At 31.5% G+C, this 16,887-nt stretch overlaps 2 protein-coding genes across 2 annotated transcripts; one reads left to right on the top strand and one right to left on the bottom strand.

Moving 5' to 3' along the window:
- The first annotated feature begins 1,070 nt into the window (after window positions 1-1,070).
- Window positions 1,071-2,342, top strand: LOC123710949 (coiled-coil domain-containing protein 12). The gene is made up of 3 exons (XM_045663288.1): window positions 1,071-1,411; window positions 1,644-1,764; window positions 2,065-2,342. The coding sequence occupies exons 1-3, from the start codon at window positions 1,266-1,268 to the stop codon at window positions 2,275-2,277; spliced, it is 480 nt and encodes a 159-aa protein (XP_045519244.1). The 5' UTR covers window positions 1,071-1,265; the 3' UTR covers window positions 2,278-2,342.
- A 749-nt stretch (window positions 2,343-3,091) lies between these two features.
- Window positions 3,092-16,887, bottom strand: LOC123711295 (putative carbonic anhydrase 3). The gene is made up of 7 exons (XM_045663808.1): window positions 16,712-16,887; window positions 9,131-9,178; window positions 8,153-8,317; window positions 6,509-6,647; window positions 5,893-5,998; window positions 4,131-4,358; window positions 3,092-3,498 (listed from the first exon to the last, which is right to left on the bottom strand). The coding sequence occupies exons 1-7, from the start codon at window positions 16,752-16,754 to the stop codon at window positions 3,247-3,249; spliced, it is 981 nt and encodes a 326-aa protein (XP_045519764.1). The 5' UTR covers window positions 16,755-16,887; the 3' UTR covers window positions 3,092-3,246.

Below are 16,887 nucleotides of genomic sequence, written 5' to 3'. Positions count from 1 at the left end.
AACCTATGTCTTTGTATTTAATAAAATAATAGAAAAAATGTGTTATTTTAATAAGTATCACAAAATCTATAAAAACAATCCTGTCCCATATTTTTTTTTTATTGCAAAAAACTGAAGTTAATCGCTCAATCTCCATTATGGGATTTATTTGAGTATACAAAGCTATTTAAATTATAAATGGCTTCGATTCAATTTCAATTGCAATTATATCAGAACATATTAAATTTTTGTGGTTTGTAACTTTTTTGTTATACTACAACAATAAATATTTAATATACACTACGTAAGTCGGCTTTTAAACTTTTTTATAATTAAATAAATAATCCAGTAATAAAAAGCCAGTTAGGCTTGGTCTGTGCTGTAATTAGAACCGTGAAGTTACGGTGTTTCAGCATGTTGTAGACTGTGGTGGCATTAGTATCTCTATGTGTTCTGGGCTCTAACTCATCTGTTTTATTCTCTTGACACGGTGCAGTAATGTCCTTCTTAAAGATCGCCCCTGTACTAATAGATAAAATGTTGCCACAAAATGCATAACATAAAAAATATGGCGGATGTTATTTTTTTAATGTATATTTTGTAATTAAGTAAAACGAAACTAATGTCTTAAATATTTTTTTTATGTAGTGTTTTCAGTGATGACTGTTTGAAACAGGTTTTGACTGACTTGAAACATGTTTTATAAGGATACATGGTTGTCTAAACGTTAGATCAAAAATGCATTTTAAAAAATCAGTAAATACTTATTATGAGCTTAAGATTTCTACCGCAGCTAACAACAAGATCTGATGAACTTGATACGCCCGAAAAAGTCATAATAAATTTAAAGAAGTCCAACATGTAAGCTTTACATTAAGGTAAAAAAATCTAAACGAGAATAAATACAAATGTCTTGCGACATATTTTAAAGAAACTAATTCACATTTTTTTTATTAATATTTTGGTTTAGGGCTGAAATTCAGAGGGCATAACAATATATCAATCACCTTTACGTTTTAGTGGGGTGGCCTTCTAATCTCTATTAAAATATTTTACCTTGATGTCAAAATCGAAATGTCAATTGTCATGTGTGAACGTGTTGTTGCTTGTATTATTTACATATTATAGTGTTACCTAAATTAATTTTGATATACCTGAGATTTCTGAATTATAGAATTTTTTATCATTGGGCTTATTATCGTGCGTTTTCTTATTGGTTGAGTATATAATGAAATTCTCAGAACAACAAAAGTCTGAATAAATACTGTTTGTTACTAGCCTATATTATGGTAGTTTTGGATACCATGGAAGGAGTTGGAAATCTGGAAGAGGAAGCACAAAAAAGGAAAGAAAGGCTAAAAAGTTTAAAAAGAAAAAACACGAATGTAACCTCATCAGACTCAAAAAATAAAGATGTTTCTCCACTTCCTAGGTAATTTTATGGCTATAAATTGTTATAATATAGTTTTAGATTTGTTTATTTTACTAGTTGGCCTTTATTTGATCTTCCATTATCAATATCGAAATCAAACAAGTTGTTGCTAATTATAGATGTTTTCTTAAGTATGTAATCATACATTTAAAATCCCTCCCCAATATGTCAATGTCAGACTTTTGATTTACTTAGGGTGAAATATCTAATGATTCTTTTTATGCAATTTCAGGCCCATGTTTAGAAGTTATAAACCACAAGATGAGTCATTGCAACAAGCAAAGTTACAAGATGCGGAGCCAGAAAAGGTTGATGAAGAAGTTAAAGATTTAGTTGAAGCTGGGAAGGAAAAGGTAAATTACATTTTAGAAGGAACAGGATGTTCTATTGAAATTGAAGTAAAACCTTTTTCTATATTTGTTGGACTGGAAATTTTTCTAGCAACTAGCTATTTCGTTGTAAATCTTGTTTTGCAGTTTGAGATAAACTTTCTGGAACCTAGAACAGTTTCCTAATGTAGTTTCTCTTTAAAGATTTTTCTTCTGTGTTAGTTATTTATAATTGTCATAACAAATAATTATGATAAAATGTATGCACCAAAATAAAATCTTAAGGTTTTTTTTACAATCTATGTTTATGTGATATAATTTCAGGTTGTACTTCAAGATTTAGATATAGCATCACTTGCACCTCGAAAGCCAGATTGGGACCTCAAAAGGGATGTTGCAAAAAAGTTGGAAAAGCTTGAGAGAAGAACACAAAAAGCTATTGCAGAATTAATTTGGGAGAGATTAAAGCAAGGCTCTGATGACAATTTGGGGGCTATGCTTACTATGACAGATACAAGAGTTCTGCAAGACGATTGAATTGTGGACAATTAGGTATACATTTTTGATGTTTATATGTAACATATTAAAAAACCAAAACATTTTTTAAATCTTTTATTTATATGATATCACAGTTTTAATTTCTTTTAGCTTCCCAAAGACTTATAAAAAATTCATTTGATAGCTTTTCATCCGTATAGTAGAACCTGTATATACTACCTTTGTAACTGTTGTTCCATATACACAAGTTGATCCTTGTGTATTAGATTCAGAATTGGGTCTTTGTCTAGCAAAGGACATTCAAATTCTATGTAATTTTACCTTTCACATCTCTAAAAAATATAGATAAAGTTATAAAATATCACATAGATACAATCTCTTATTCATGCCAGTTACATGAAATATTTATATTGTAAATCAATAAAAATGATTAGCACATGGGTAGCTTGAATATTATTATTGAGACAGTTTTACATTTTGTAATTTTAAAGTATTTGTCTATATGCTGTATATAAATAAGTCATACAGAAACAGGACTCACACTCCCATGTGATATTTCTTAACACAACCAGGATAAAATTTGCTATATCACTAGGTTTCACCTGGGAATAAAACTGGTTATAATTTAATAAAATTAACATTCATACTTTTATGGGATCATGTGGATCTTTTCATCCAGGTAACAAAAACATTAAAGTTATGTTGTTTCTATACTATAACTAACTTCAAATATCTATACTTGTGTATTGAAGAACTGAATTCTCTAACTAAAACATAGTTATGTGTAAAGGAAAGTCTACATAGTCATTCTTCTTTATTCTATATATTTTTAGCAAAGAAATTTAAAAAGTAATATAGTGCAGCTGTTCTCTTTCATTTTGCATTGCTTCATGAAATCTACATAGAAGCACAGGTTGGTTATAAATATCAATAAACAAAAATTTTGTTTTGTCTATGGTTCTAACTATACAGTAGCTTCTTATATTTGCTTCCTTTGTATAATTTAAATTAACCTAAAGTATTACACAATATAAGCATAAAGGTAAAATAGCTTAAGCTAATCCTAGATATACTAGCACTGTTCCCTCTTTTCCTTGTCTGTGGCCACTCAGTGTGAGCCTCAGGGTCATCGATTTCATTATAAGTATAATAGTTGCTATCTATATTATAGAATACAGTTCTGTCTCCAATCGGTTGGATTGGTCTGAAATTATGCCGAATCTTTCCACTGGCCGATCGTAGCTCTCTGAATACTTCGATCTGTAAAGATTTTTAAAATTTTAATTAACTAATAACCGTCATACATAAGTTACCTTAATCGACATGTGTCAAAAAAATAATCAAATAAATACACGCAAACTTAGCCCTTACTTTACATTTTTACAGTTATTTCATATATAGTTCCAAAGTTAACATTTAGTGAAAGCGTAAAAGCTTATCATATATTAAATGGATGCATCGCCTGAACTATCGCCATTTGCCTTCACTATTTTACTATATTAATTGGTATTTGATTCTATGATCTGTATGAATTATAAACTTCCTTTTGAAACTTTAAATAAAACAGAGTTTATATTATGATTGTCTGTAAAAACAACTAAAAATCCGTTTAGAAGTTTCGGATGTAAGCATTACACGAACCCAACATTCTCCTGCTTCATGAACATTTTCACATCAATCAAACGTGGGATTTCTTTATTTGAGATTCTGTCGTCACAGATTACATATTTATATAATATATTCTCTGGTGTGTTTGTACATTAGTACTTATTGCAAATATTTGTGCTTATATTACTTAAGCAAGCCATTATATTAACTTTATTTGAACATAGAACTTTCGCCATGTATATCCCTTACTTAACAATGAGTGACTTAAATTATTTCGTATTCACCTGTTCGTGAGTTAAACGGACGGGTTGTTCAAAATCCAGCCAAATGACTACTTCAGAGCACGGTGGAGTTGTCAATGACCCTCTGTACGTGAAATATCTTCTAAGGTCGTAAGGTAGAATGTTTAAAAATGAAAATGGGTTATTCATAACAATGCTTGAGTGCGGGTCGGTAACATTGCTGAGGGCGGATGTTATGTCGTCATAGGCTGGATGCTGATGCCGGTCCAACTGTAAAATGTAATATTTTATTTTATTTATTTACAACCATACAGTTTGCTGTTAATAGAATGCGTTTGCTTTGTAAGCCACATTTATTTAGTTTTATTTAGGTACCAATTTATTTTAAAGTGCCCTACTATTGGAATTTAGATGTTTCAATGACGAATCATTTGGGAAGAAATTGAAAATTCGGTGAACAGATTCGATGTTAATCTACTAGGACTATTCGTCGCGCTAATAAAATACGAAATTAGTTTTTCTAAAAAATAAAAAAAAATTTCATTTTTAAATTACGATAAACGTATAAACTACCTGAAACTAAAAATAATAAGAAACTGAATAATACAAAATATATGTACCAATAACTGAATATCACAATTATAATTTCGATTGATTATTTACTGTCGAAATATAAAAATAATATAATTAAATTTAAATATTATTTACAATATATATTTAAATTTTAACTTAGATATCTCTGACATTCATTTTATAAAGCTATGTTATCTAATTCTCAATAATACTTTATATTATAAAAGCACGTTTTGTGACATGGGTATCGATCAGAAAAGACACGAACCGCTGATATGCGATCAATGCAACCGTAACTGAATAATTTATTATTGCGCAATACAATTATAAATATTTCATCTAAAATTGTATAACAAGGAAAATATCTGTCGGACTAATTTTAATAATTGACCCTACAGCTATTATTAATTCAAAATTTAAGAGGGATAGAAGATATTTTCATACCTAAGGTAGTATTCAAGTATTACGTAACGAATTTGGGGGGGGGGGGGTCCTCTTGTAAAACGTTACGATGCGAGGCGGGGATTCAATTACACGTTATTGATAATATTATTTTCAAATTTCCAGTACTTTACACCAGATAATGGTAAGTTTTAGGTATAAAGAGTCACTGGGGATGGTCACGAAACATTTTACTATTGGATACAGAAAACGTTACGGAGCGTTTCATGGGGGGGGGGGGGGTCAAGAATCTCCTAAAATTGCGTGACGTAGATACGTCTCGTTAGATAACTGACAACTATTTTGCGAAAACGAACAACTATATTTAAAAAAAATCAATGGCGCTTCCACCTTTTTAGGTTTGGGCCTTAGATTTCATTGCGTATCTGTTTCATGATCATTGCACACAATGAATGAAAGTCCATTGGTGCACAGCCGAGCAGAGAACCTACGACCTCAGTGGGAGAGTTGCACGCTGAAGCCACTAGGCTAACACTGCACTCTAACTATATTTTAAGCCCTTATATATAATGAGATATGTCTTGCAAAAAAATGATACCATGAACTCTTTTTGTGACCAACTTGAGAAAATCGGACGTATACAATGCAGCGCGTATGTTTTTTAAAAAAAATACATTATGAGGTAATTATCTATTATTCTATCTAGTCTAGAATCAATTCTCATAATTATACGGTCTGTAGTAGATTATAATCATATTTTACTTGTCTATCAATAATGTTTTTGCGCACTATTCCAAAACAGGTTTACTTAATCATGGAAAATATTAACCTCATAGAAAAATGCCAAGACAGTCAAGCCATCGGTGTGTGTAACAGCTTCTTTGACTGTATTATATTCTTCTTTGTAGAACACCATATGCAACTCCATAGGAAAACTAAAAAAAACATTAAAAAAATTGTTTCGTATTTGTTACTGTAGGTTTAGCAAATTGGGCAACGGTTCAAAGTGAAGGAAAGCGTAACAAGTAATGAAAAACTTCGATTGAGGCAATAACCCTTTATTTACACTGCACTATAGTTCTCGAGTCAGGCGTTCTTTAGTAAAGTTATTAATATATATTTGTTAAATTATTGTGTATAATGTCTACACAGTTACATATTTTGAGATCTTAGCTTGATAAATATTTTCCTTTCTTTCTTACTGCCTCCATTTAAATTCAAAATATACCTTAAACAATATCGAAGAATCTGCAAGGCTCTCGCCAAACATCATTTAGTTTGTAGCGCCAGTGCATTATTATTACATTTAAGAAATTAAATAAGTATTAAGTCTAAAGCATTCAAAATACATATTAAAATTACAACATTCATTATTAAAGTTCAGTTATTATTCCTGACAGAAAGAAACAACTCTATTTAACAGTTGTTTACTAGAAAAACAATACCTTCTGTGGTTTATTTTGTCCTCGGAACCCAGAGTATCATTATCACCCCAATGGAAGTGCATTTGACTGAACACGTAAGTCCCGTCTAGCGGTCCACCGCTTACTCGAGGGTGAGGCTCATTCTCGACCTCTATCAGGACTGAAAACAAATGTTGTATTAATGTGCCGACACCAGAAGATTGTTTTCAAAGGCATACGTAAGAAATCTTAATTGTATGTCGAATATCTCTTGAATTATTTCGAAGATTCCTTATTTCAACTGCTTAACAAATCGAAACAAAATCGAGTAATTGTTGCTTGTAACGCATATATTTCATAAAAACAGTATTTTAACCAAAAGGTGTTGTTCTGTTGTAAGTAGATATAGTATTTACGAATTCGAATAAATGTTTCGATTCAAGCGAGCGTTGTTTTCGAATTTAACAGTATGAAATAAGTATCAATTACCAGAATTTGGGTACTGTCTACTGCCATAGAATTGTCAAATATGTACATATAATATAAATAACACAAGGGGTAACACGGGTCCCACTGGCCAGCGATCTTAGCCGCGCCCTCGCATCATATCATGATGATATTTTTGGAGAAGGGGACGCTTGGACCTGGCGGGAGATGTCAATCAGACCTAAATTTAAGCAAATAAAGTATTTGAAGGACATTTGACACTCCCCTGCTGCCTAGCTTCTTGGCCACAGATCTACATGATTGCGTGCCTGATAGGCTTCTATGTAGGGGTATAGTATTTTAAAAACACTGTGGACCTGGGTCTGGATTTTAATATAGTATTTATATTATGTGCAGTGTTTGCCTAGTGCCTTCAGCGTGCGACTCTCATCCCTGAGGTCGTAGGTTCGATCCCCGGCTGTGCACCAATGGATTTTCATTCTATGTGCCCATTTAACATTAGCTCGAACGGTGAAGGAAAACACCGGCTTGCCTTAGACCCAAAAAAGTCGACGGCATGTGTCAGGCACAGAAGGGTGATCACCTGCTTGCCTATTAGTTTAACAAATGATCATGAAACACATACAGAAATCTGAGGCCAAGACTTAAAAAGGTTGTAGCGCCATTGTTTTATTTTATTTGTATTGTGTACTTTATTGTTATATATACCTCGAAGACCTATGAAAACACTTTAACTTTCATGTTTTGACTACCGTAAAAATCGAGTAAACATTCAACTTCATTCTTGATGTATTGAATTTAAAATTACGTTTTGAGTTCGGTGTACTATAAAAATATTTGTCACGCATATGCTTTTAAAGTTATACAAACTGTCATGCTAATTTAGTGAATTAGGAAGGAAAATCAATAAATTTACACAAGTGTTACACTTTTATACTTTATAATGATTTTATATGGGACGGACACGGGTTGAAATACATTCTTGAATCTAATAGGGCATGATTCGTGAAGGCTTTATTAACATGTATGTTTAAGTTATGGATTTGTAGAACATTATGCCCGTTGCATGGAAACCGAAAAGCTTATTACACCAGAATCAAACATTTAATCTCCGTTTTTAGTTAATCCAAAAGGCGTCACCACGTCAGGATAGACGTTATAAACCCGAGGGTGACGTAGAAAGATGTAGAAAGCTATAAAACACACAAAGTTATTTAAAATTCGGGACATTGACCTCACCTGTATGTCCATTGTTAGTGACGTGTACATTGTCAATGGGGTCATTAAAGCCTATAAACGTGATGTCAGGAAGAGCCACTTGTTTCACGCGAAGCACGTTAATATTTATGGGACTCTGATGCTTGCCTCTGCACTCCTGGTAACGCTCACCCCAATAGGTTGGGCCTAAAACAAATGAATCATAGCTTGTTCGTTGGAGATTGTGGATTTATAAGGGCTTCTACCAAAAAACTAATAAATAATGTCCAAAACAATTATATGTGTGTGTGTGAATTCTTTAATACCAATATACACGGGTTGTACACGAGAAGACTTTTTCATTATTTTTCAAGTTAAATAAAGTTACAAATGTAAGAACCTAATAAAGAGTGTGACCTTCTCTTGTCAACATTACAGCTTGAATCCTTCTTGAGTCACGCCATCTACGATGTTTTTAATAAGGCTTTAATCTTTTTTTTAGGTCCCTGATGTTTTGTGGAGCAGGTTGCACTGATCTTATTCGTCTCTTTGGAACTTTCCAGACATGCTCAATTAAATTAAGGTCAGGACTTCGAGCTGTTGGATGGATGGATCCCAACTTTTTATATGTATGCTTTCACGTCGCCAGGTAAAAATGTAATCTTCCTTACGAGGAGTAGAAGTTAGCTTGTGGACGGTCATGGGGAGGCTTTTGGCTGCCAATATCAGGAGTTACCGGAATGCAATCGACAAATTATTATATTTGTAAAAAGTATCATTTGCATTTAAAAGTATTAATAAGGTATGTGATCTGATAAAAAGGATCAGCTCAACTGTATACGTGTTTATACACAATATAATAATAATAATTAATACACAAAAATCTTAATAAAACATCTTAAAACGACTTACAACTAGTTTTATCTAGTTTCAAAACTTTATGACATTTTTATAATGCTCAAGATTGCATCTACTAGAAGTAATAGCTGTAGATCTACAATAGTAAAATCTAACATTTACCTATTGATCCATCGTATCCGAAATCTTCAGCAGTTGTAAAGTACGTTCCTGTAACAAAAATAATCAGAGATATCTGTTATCTATGGTTCTTATTTAATACAGATTATAATTCGAGTCCCAGCCGTCTTCGCTAAGTTCTGTTTATTGACTATGCATTTGTGAGTTCAGTTTGGAGCATAAAAATATAATTCAATCACACACCTAAGATTGAATCACAAAATATTATTATTTTATACTTTCATTGATATATTTGCTTTATAAATTAAAATTTTATTACTCTAGTAATAAATAACCAGTGGCGTGACTAAAAATTTTTAGGTCTATGACACGCCGTTTTAACAATGTTTATTTGGCTTAAAGGTCTCGTTACCAGGCCATAAAATTAAAAAAAAATTAACAATGTTTACCTTCACTGTACGCCCATGTGGTAATTGCGCACGTTTAAATAAAAATTAAAATCCATTGGTAATAATAGCCAAGATTCAATTTATGAGACAAACGCAAGTAATCTTTAAGTAGCGTAGTAGTTAAAAGCCAAGAGATCATATTTTTTATATTATTTAACTACTGCGAAATATTCGACCTTGGCAAAACAATTTATTACGATGAATAACTATAATTAACCCAAGATAACGATGCTTGTCTCTTATAAACAAATTCCACAACAAACCAACTACAATAATTGTACATACATTTGAAACACTTCCATTGTTGTTCAGTACGGACCGGAACTGCACTATCTATTATATGGTTATAATATCATTTTATCTATTCTAAATTGGCTGAAATCACTTTGCAGAAACAGTGCTTAATGCATACTTATGTAACCGACTAGGGATTATTGAGTCTCATATGAACAGTTAAAATGAAAAAAACTGAGCTTGAATACATGCAAATATCATTATTTCCGTTGTAAAACTGTTGTATGTAGTATCGTAAACTTTTCCATTTATAAAAATAATATTTCATGGCATTGACACTTTACTGTTAATTGTGTTATGTAATATAATTTTAGCTTGCGATCTGAATCGCCAATCCTCTAAGAATAAAAATGTAGAAGTGTTTATTTTTTTAATAAATCGAATACTGAATACGAATACTGAATATTCATTTTATAATTTTGAGTACATCTGCAAATGTTGCGTTTGTTTTACAATTTAAACGTCGACTCAATTATTAGAGCGTGCTAATAATAAAATATATACAATATATTTATTTATTTACAGTACCACATGTCTTATAAACTATAGACTTAAAATAACTGAATTTCTTTACGATGCATGGCGAACCAATCATATTTACAAATTGAGTAATACGAAACATAACTGATCGGATTTGCTTTTGAATCTTGAAACCAGGGCTACACTGACAATTTATGTATTTTGATAAAAGAGTCTTAAAAAATAATATTGAAGTATATATAGGTATAGTACGCTAATTGAAAGTATTTATAAAAATTGGTGGCAACAATTATGGTACTTGGATACAAATACAGCTCAATCCCTCGGCGTTAATGTAGGATTTTTTTATTACCAATTAACAGCGAGGTGTATGTGTCATGAAATTGTGTAGCGATACCGTATGGTATTTGTCCTATAATCCTATTTACTGCGTGTCGTCATGAATATATAGTTCTACTTAGATAGGCACTGATAGAACAGGTTTTCATACAACAAAAAATATAAATGACCAAGATGCCCGAATTTGATGAGGTCACAAGATAAATTGCCTTGAAAAACACATTGTCTTTCGCCTTGTCTTGGAATCTCAAGGTATTTTACGTTTTCACTAGCCCATTGACTAATGCTCTAATTTTGATGTAATTTAATGTAATTGCTGATTCTAATTTACATTTAATATAATACGCGGACAAATGTAATAGAACTGGCGATCAATCCAAGTTCACGGTCCAAATTATGTTTCGACGGCACCTGTCATTTGCCAAATCATTTGTATACATTCTCTTGGCATTGGAACTGGTAGGAATTAAAGTGCGATTGAACCCGTGTATAAACACATTGTAGGGAGTTTTAGACATCAAATACAATTAGCATAAGGAAAAGTACGCCCTTTCTAATTAAGATGTAACATGGAAAATATATGGTGTGACATCAAGTACCAATTTAAGCGCAAAACTCAATATAGTTTTACAGTGGTTCAAATATAGATTGACAGACAAATTCAGAGTCCCGTGAGCAGACAAATTCCTGTATTTGTTTCACTGTCATTTTTATACAAGATAATAAGCACCTTTACTATTTGAAACTGAGATCTTTTTGTCGGGAATCGATACCCATTGCTTATATGCCACGTGCCTCACTAAGACATATTATATAGATGTAGCATGATAGGAGACGTCGAAGATGACGTTTGAAAAACGAAATGTTAAGTATAAAAAATTGTCTCCTGAGATGGTTTTTTCCAGGAAATACTTAACATGAAGAATGTATTAGAGTCAGGCGTGCGTAGGACGTTATCTATCTCGACAAGTTTATTAATTCATTGAGACAGCGATTAATTACACTGTCATTATAATTGAGTGCCAATCCTGTTCTCATTATGTATTCAAAAAATTATATGGTTCATAGTTTTTGGTCAAGATGTTTGATTTATAAAAATGAACATAACTTTATACAGTTTTTTTAATTGCAACTTAAAATGACGATATTATTTACTAGTTTTACTATATGAAACCGTGACCATGGTTGCTGTAAAGAACTCGAAACGTCAGGCCTGTTGTTATAGAAAAACGTATATATCGCGTTTAATTTGAGTAGTAGGTATGTAGTTTCTTTAAAATGTACAATAGATTTTCGCGTTAATAAATGTCGAATAACTACAATTATTTATGATTTAAAATAAGCCCAAAATTTTTCGGTCAAAGTCCTCTCTCCTATTTATACAAAATCTCGGTTAATGCTACTCGCATTAAATACCATGAGGTAAACAATTCTTTAATGTTACCGTGAACAATTTTTAAGAATAAAGACCTCACGATTGTCTATCATTAACACATTATAGTGTGAAAATGTGCAAGAAGGTCTTACATTGTCTGACATTAATTTGCTATCAAAACACCTTACGACCGCAATTTATTGTTTAGATTAGGTTCTCGAAAACAAATGTTCACTGAAGCGAGGTGCTCAACCCGTTATACTTTAACAATTAAGGGTATTTTATTGCTGCCAATACTAGTTTAATATGATAGCTATATCTAGAACATTTAATAAGTCCTATGCTGAAAGTGCTTTTTTGAATAAACAGGGAGAGTGTATGCATTATCTCTCCCGGCTGCAGTAGAATAAGTAATAAAAACCATTGTGACATAGAAATACAATTTATGTATTTGAAAAACTATTGACATTCATAATTCTATAGAAAAAAATGTCATTCTGTCGCTTATCTAATCAAAGCAAAATCATTCGAAACACATTAACTATAGACAATTCTTGGGACTTCTACGATAAATATAGCGACACGCGATGGTGCCTGCATAATTCAATATAACGAGACCTACTAACGATTTCCTGATATTATTGGCCTTTTATAATGTATAGCAAGACGGGATTTATTAGGTTACATAAGTATTTCGAAATCTTTTAAGTGTTTCATAGGTATTAAATGCCAGTGACTTTGTGCGTATCTTGTAATAACTATGGGAACTACACATTTTTAATTGATTAATGTAATTGAAATGAAATTGACGTTATAACATATCAGGTATGCAAAACTGAAGTGTCATTAGACTTTTCTTACATTAAAGAAAATATCCTTGATTGAATTATCTGACTCTATAGTTTACTGCCATTTCCAACGATTGTTTTCCTGCGCTAAACGGTAAATATTATCGTGATTTATTTACACAATTGCAATATGCAAATACTAGTTAATTCGTTTTTCTTAATTATTTATCTTTTAAAAGGAATTCTGTCATTTTTACAGCACAATCGTGATCACGAACGGTTTAAGTAAATCATTGTCACGATATTTGCGAAGAGTATTGTAAAAAAATATACGTCATTTGCGTTTATAAACTTACAGTACCTACCTAAGTACGTAGTAAAGTAAAGTTAGTATATTACCTTTATTAAAGTGTATGCTTGTTTCCTATATTAAAAGCAAGGTGAACTGATGATTGAATTACCTCAATATAATATACGTATATAGTCACCTTAATATATGAAATCCCATACCTTATGTGCCAACATATAGCACATTTGTAGTAATGCTGTCATAAGACATGGTTTTATAACAATATTATACTTAAATTGCTTATTTACTTGAGCTATAAGTAGAAAGTTAGAAATTTGTATAAATCACGAAAAAATCGATTCGCTTTTGTCATTGTGTGAAGCTTGAGATGGCCTATTTTTTGTTTCACGACGCGGACGCATTTTTGCTTATTATGGCTGTCTTATATCCGGGACCGGGTCCGGGGTTATGAATATTGATGTTCATGTTTGCTTAATGTTTTAAAGTTGTCCGTGAAAATAAAGACCTATAAATTACTGACGTTCTTTAAGTTTTCAGTACATTTGTTTTTTATTATTCGCTAACTTAATATCTTTTGTCTCAGGTCTTTAGATCATATCCTATCTTAAGTATACGTAGTCCCAGAGCAATGTCGGCCTAGACTCTAGTCACTAGAGTGTTCAGCGTTAAACAGTTATCCCTGATTCGTAGGTTCGAAATCTGGCTGTGCATCAAAAAAGGTACCGGAATAATATACTGTAAGTAAAGCACCATGCTTTAGACCCAAGATACCGACGGTGTGTGTGGCTGATCACATCAGAAGTTCTTAAAAGGTCTATATAAATGCACATTCTTATGGGACAAAAATATTTAACAGGCCTTCAATGCCCGCCATTTTTACAACTGTTTCTTTGTACAAGTTTCAGAATAGTAAGTGCGAAACTCTAGTACCTACTTATTTTAATCCGCGCATTGTTTAGAAAGTCTGCCAACTTCCTGACTACAGCCCACATCTAGATTTCACTTCAACCTAAAGTATTATTATTACAACATTTACGGAAGTATTATTTTCTTTTGAATTATCATTGAATAAGTTTTTTTTAATTGAAAAATAATCCGTTAGAATTCTTGTGTCTTCAGATATCAACAATAAGTAGACCTCTATGCCTAACACACGTTATATTATAAGATCCAACATATGTGGCTTATTAGACATCATTAGCGCAAATTATAAATGGGCACACAGAACAGATAATGCATTAGTAATGCATTAACTTTAACCACTATGGCTACATAAATTTCTAAGAATTTATTAGAGTCATATGACAATTCAAACCCAAATGAGTTTATTTATTTATATGGAATATATACAATACTTGTATATATAACAATACGTTCTAACTTCTTGTATTTAGATTTTTATCTGAGATTGTGTAACGTTATTTCATAAGTTTGCAGTTTATGATGATGACCTCGAAAATTTGCTTCAATATTCTAATTTATACTTTACGACATTTTGTATCAATCCGACACTTTCTATTTAAGCAATTTCAATACAAATCTCATTTTTAAATAAACCTATTCAAATGTCATGACGGCTGTGGTATCTTACGGCAACAGTTTAGAATATTTACACATTACTAATGGAAATATCTTTCCAACTAATATAACCACCAAAGAGATCAAAATAAGAATAGCAAATGGATAGAAAAATGGTCACTGAGGGAAATCATGAAAACAACATTTTAATTTCAGCAAAAAAATAAAGAGCAAACTCTTAAAGTCCAAAGTCCAAATGAAATGGAGATGGTCATATGCTACGGAACTTCCATGAAAAATGAAGCAAAATATTGACGGACGAACTCAAACTAAAAGCAGGCTACAACTGGAGAACAGTTGCAAAGTATAGAGAACAGTGGAAAGGGTTAGAGGAGGCCTTTGCCAGGAGGCACACCGAACTCCGAGATATACTGTAGTGAAAATATATTGAAGATCACAGAGCACATAGTTTTGGAATATGAAGGCTATAGTATTATTATTATAAAGAAAATATTAAGTAAATAAAAAGTTATTTATATTATGAAATACAAGTGAGCGATAGAAAGGTTTTGATTTTGTAAATCTACTTTACCCCGCAAATCCATCCGCGTTAAAACGGATTTTTAATACGGACCAGCACAGTCTTACATTTACTTAAAGTATATACCGTTAAAACGTATCGTCTATTTAAAGCTATGTATTGATTTCGCACGGTGTGTGTTCTTTGATATTCTTACAAAGAACGATTGATGAGTCAACACGACACTCTACCTCTGAGTGTTAAGGTGTTTAAGTTGATAAACAATTCCATTTAGTATGTGTATTATAGTGCCATCAATGACCATTCTTTGTTGATAGATAAGACGCTGAATAAGCCTTGTTAAGTAATTCTATTATAATAATGCAATTTCCTTATATTGAATAAATACCACAATATATATATATTAAATCAATAAAAGTTATCCTTTATGTAGGATTGGACAGGATAAATTTCAGCAGTATATAAAATATTACAACTTTCGAAACACTAAAATATTACAACTCGAACTATTCGCCGTATATGTTTTTTATAGCATGTTTATATATTTAAATTCAAATAATATTTAAATGGATTAAGAAGTGTCCGTATTCCCGTTAGTCGTTGCGAACCTTGCGTTTCCTTCTTGATGAACGGCAAAATAAATTTAAATCGCAGTAAGGCGACAAAGTTATACTTAAAAGGTTATATATACTATAGCCTATGGCTTCTATTAGTTGTTTTCTTCTATTCTGATACCTCTTAAAGTTCTGCTAAAGAAATCAAAACAACTTATCACACACTTAATTGCCGATTAACTGAAATAAAAGACGAAAGCTATAAAGCCATACTTGTTATGACCTATGTAACTGATTCGTGTAATGCGATATTGGATTAACGGAAAATGCCAAGTAGAGGTCACAAATGCATTTTATTAAAAATTGCTTAGATACTGACGGATAAAGTATAATCTAGCATTATTCAAATAATATATTTATTCTACTACTATAATTGTATGTTTGTTATTCAACTCCAGAATCTCTGAGTATTAATATAATTTAAATTCTTGGGTTGTTATTGTTACAAAGTCCCGAGTAACAACTATCACATATTATTAGAGATCCAACTGTTAATTGAACATTTAAATTATAATATTCGAAATATATGTCAGATTTCATTAGCTGATATTAAAATTATATATTTTTCATAAATAACACACAGTAAAAATTTAATCACATTTTACATTGCTTAAAAAAAGAAAAACTTTTTATTTTAATTCTAGTTTGACAAACTACGGGCAACAATTGTAATATGTAAAAAGTTTAAAACAATTTCGCGATCATAAATCAAACAAAGTGTCGCCTTAATCTTCTACAGTTATGCAATATGACCTTAATATTCTGAAATCCTCTGGTACGCTTTTCTTTTTTTTAGTAAAAGCAATACAATAAAATGTTTGCAAAAACGTCTTTAAAATGCAAACTCATTTTATCGATTACTACAATTATAATTGTTAATATATAAAGCTTTAATATAAAACAAATGTAACATACCGAATATGGGTATTATAAAAAAAATCCTAATAGCAAAATCCATGGTTCACGCACTGTTGAGTTCAAAACTAAATTAAAATAATTGATAATATTTTTCACATGTCCGTTGAATAAAGTGAATCACAGCGCATTGTGTGGTGACGGGCAGCGCCGGCCAACTGTTAGACGACAGCTGA

Source organism: Pieris brassicae, chromosome 6 (genome assembly GCF_905147105.1).
Source record: "Pieris brassicae chromosome 6, ilPieBrab1.1, whole genome shotgun sequence".
Lineage (NCBI taxonomy): Eukaryota > Metazoa > Arthropoda > Insecta > Lepidoptera > Pieridae > Pieris > Pieris brassicae.
Note: the sequence above shows the minus strand (reverse complement) of the source record. Positions and strands in the feature narration are given on the sequence as shown.

Bases quoted from the DNA above. Each gene is read 5' to 3' on its own strand.
- LOC123710949 (XM_045663288.1), top strand. From the start codon at position 1,266: ATGGTAGTTTTGGATACCATGGAAGGAGTTGGAAATCTGGAAGAGGAA. The intron at 1,412-1,643 runs GTAATTTTATGG...ATGCAATTTCAG, and splicing joins GATGTTTCTCCACTTCCTAG to GCCCATGTTTAGAAGTTATA. The intron at 1,765-2,064 runs GTAAATTACATT...ATATAATTTCAG, and splicing joins TTGAAGCTGGGAAGGAAAAG to GTTGTACTTCAAGATTTAGA.
- LOC123711295 (XM_045663808.1), bottom strand. From the start codon at position 16,754: ATGGATTTTGCTATTAGGATTTTTTTTATAATACCCATATTCG. The intron at 9,179-16,711 runs GTATGTTACATT...TTTTTGTTACAG, and splicing joins TTTTATAATACCCATATTCG to GAACGTACTTTACAACTGCT. The intron at 5,999-6,508 runs GTATTGTTTTTC...TGTTTTTTTTAG, and splicing joins GACAAAATAAACCACAGAAG to TTTTCCTATGGAGTTGCATA.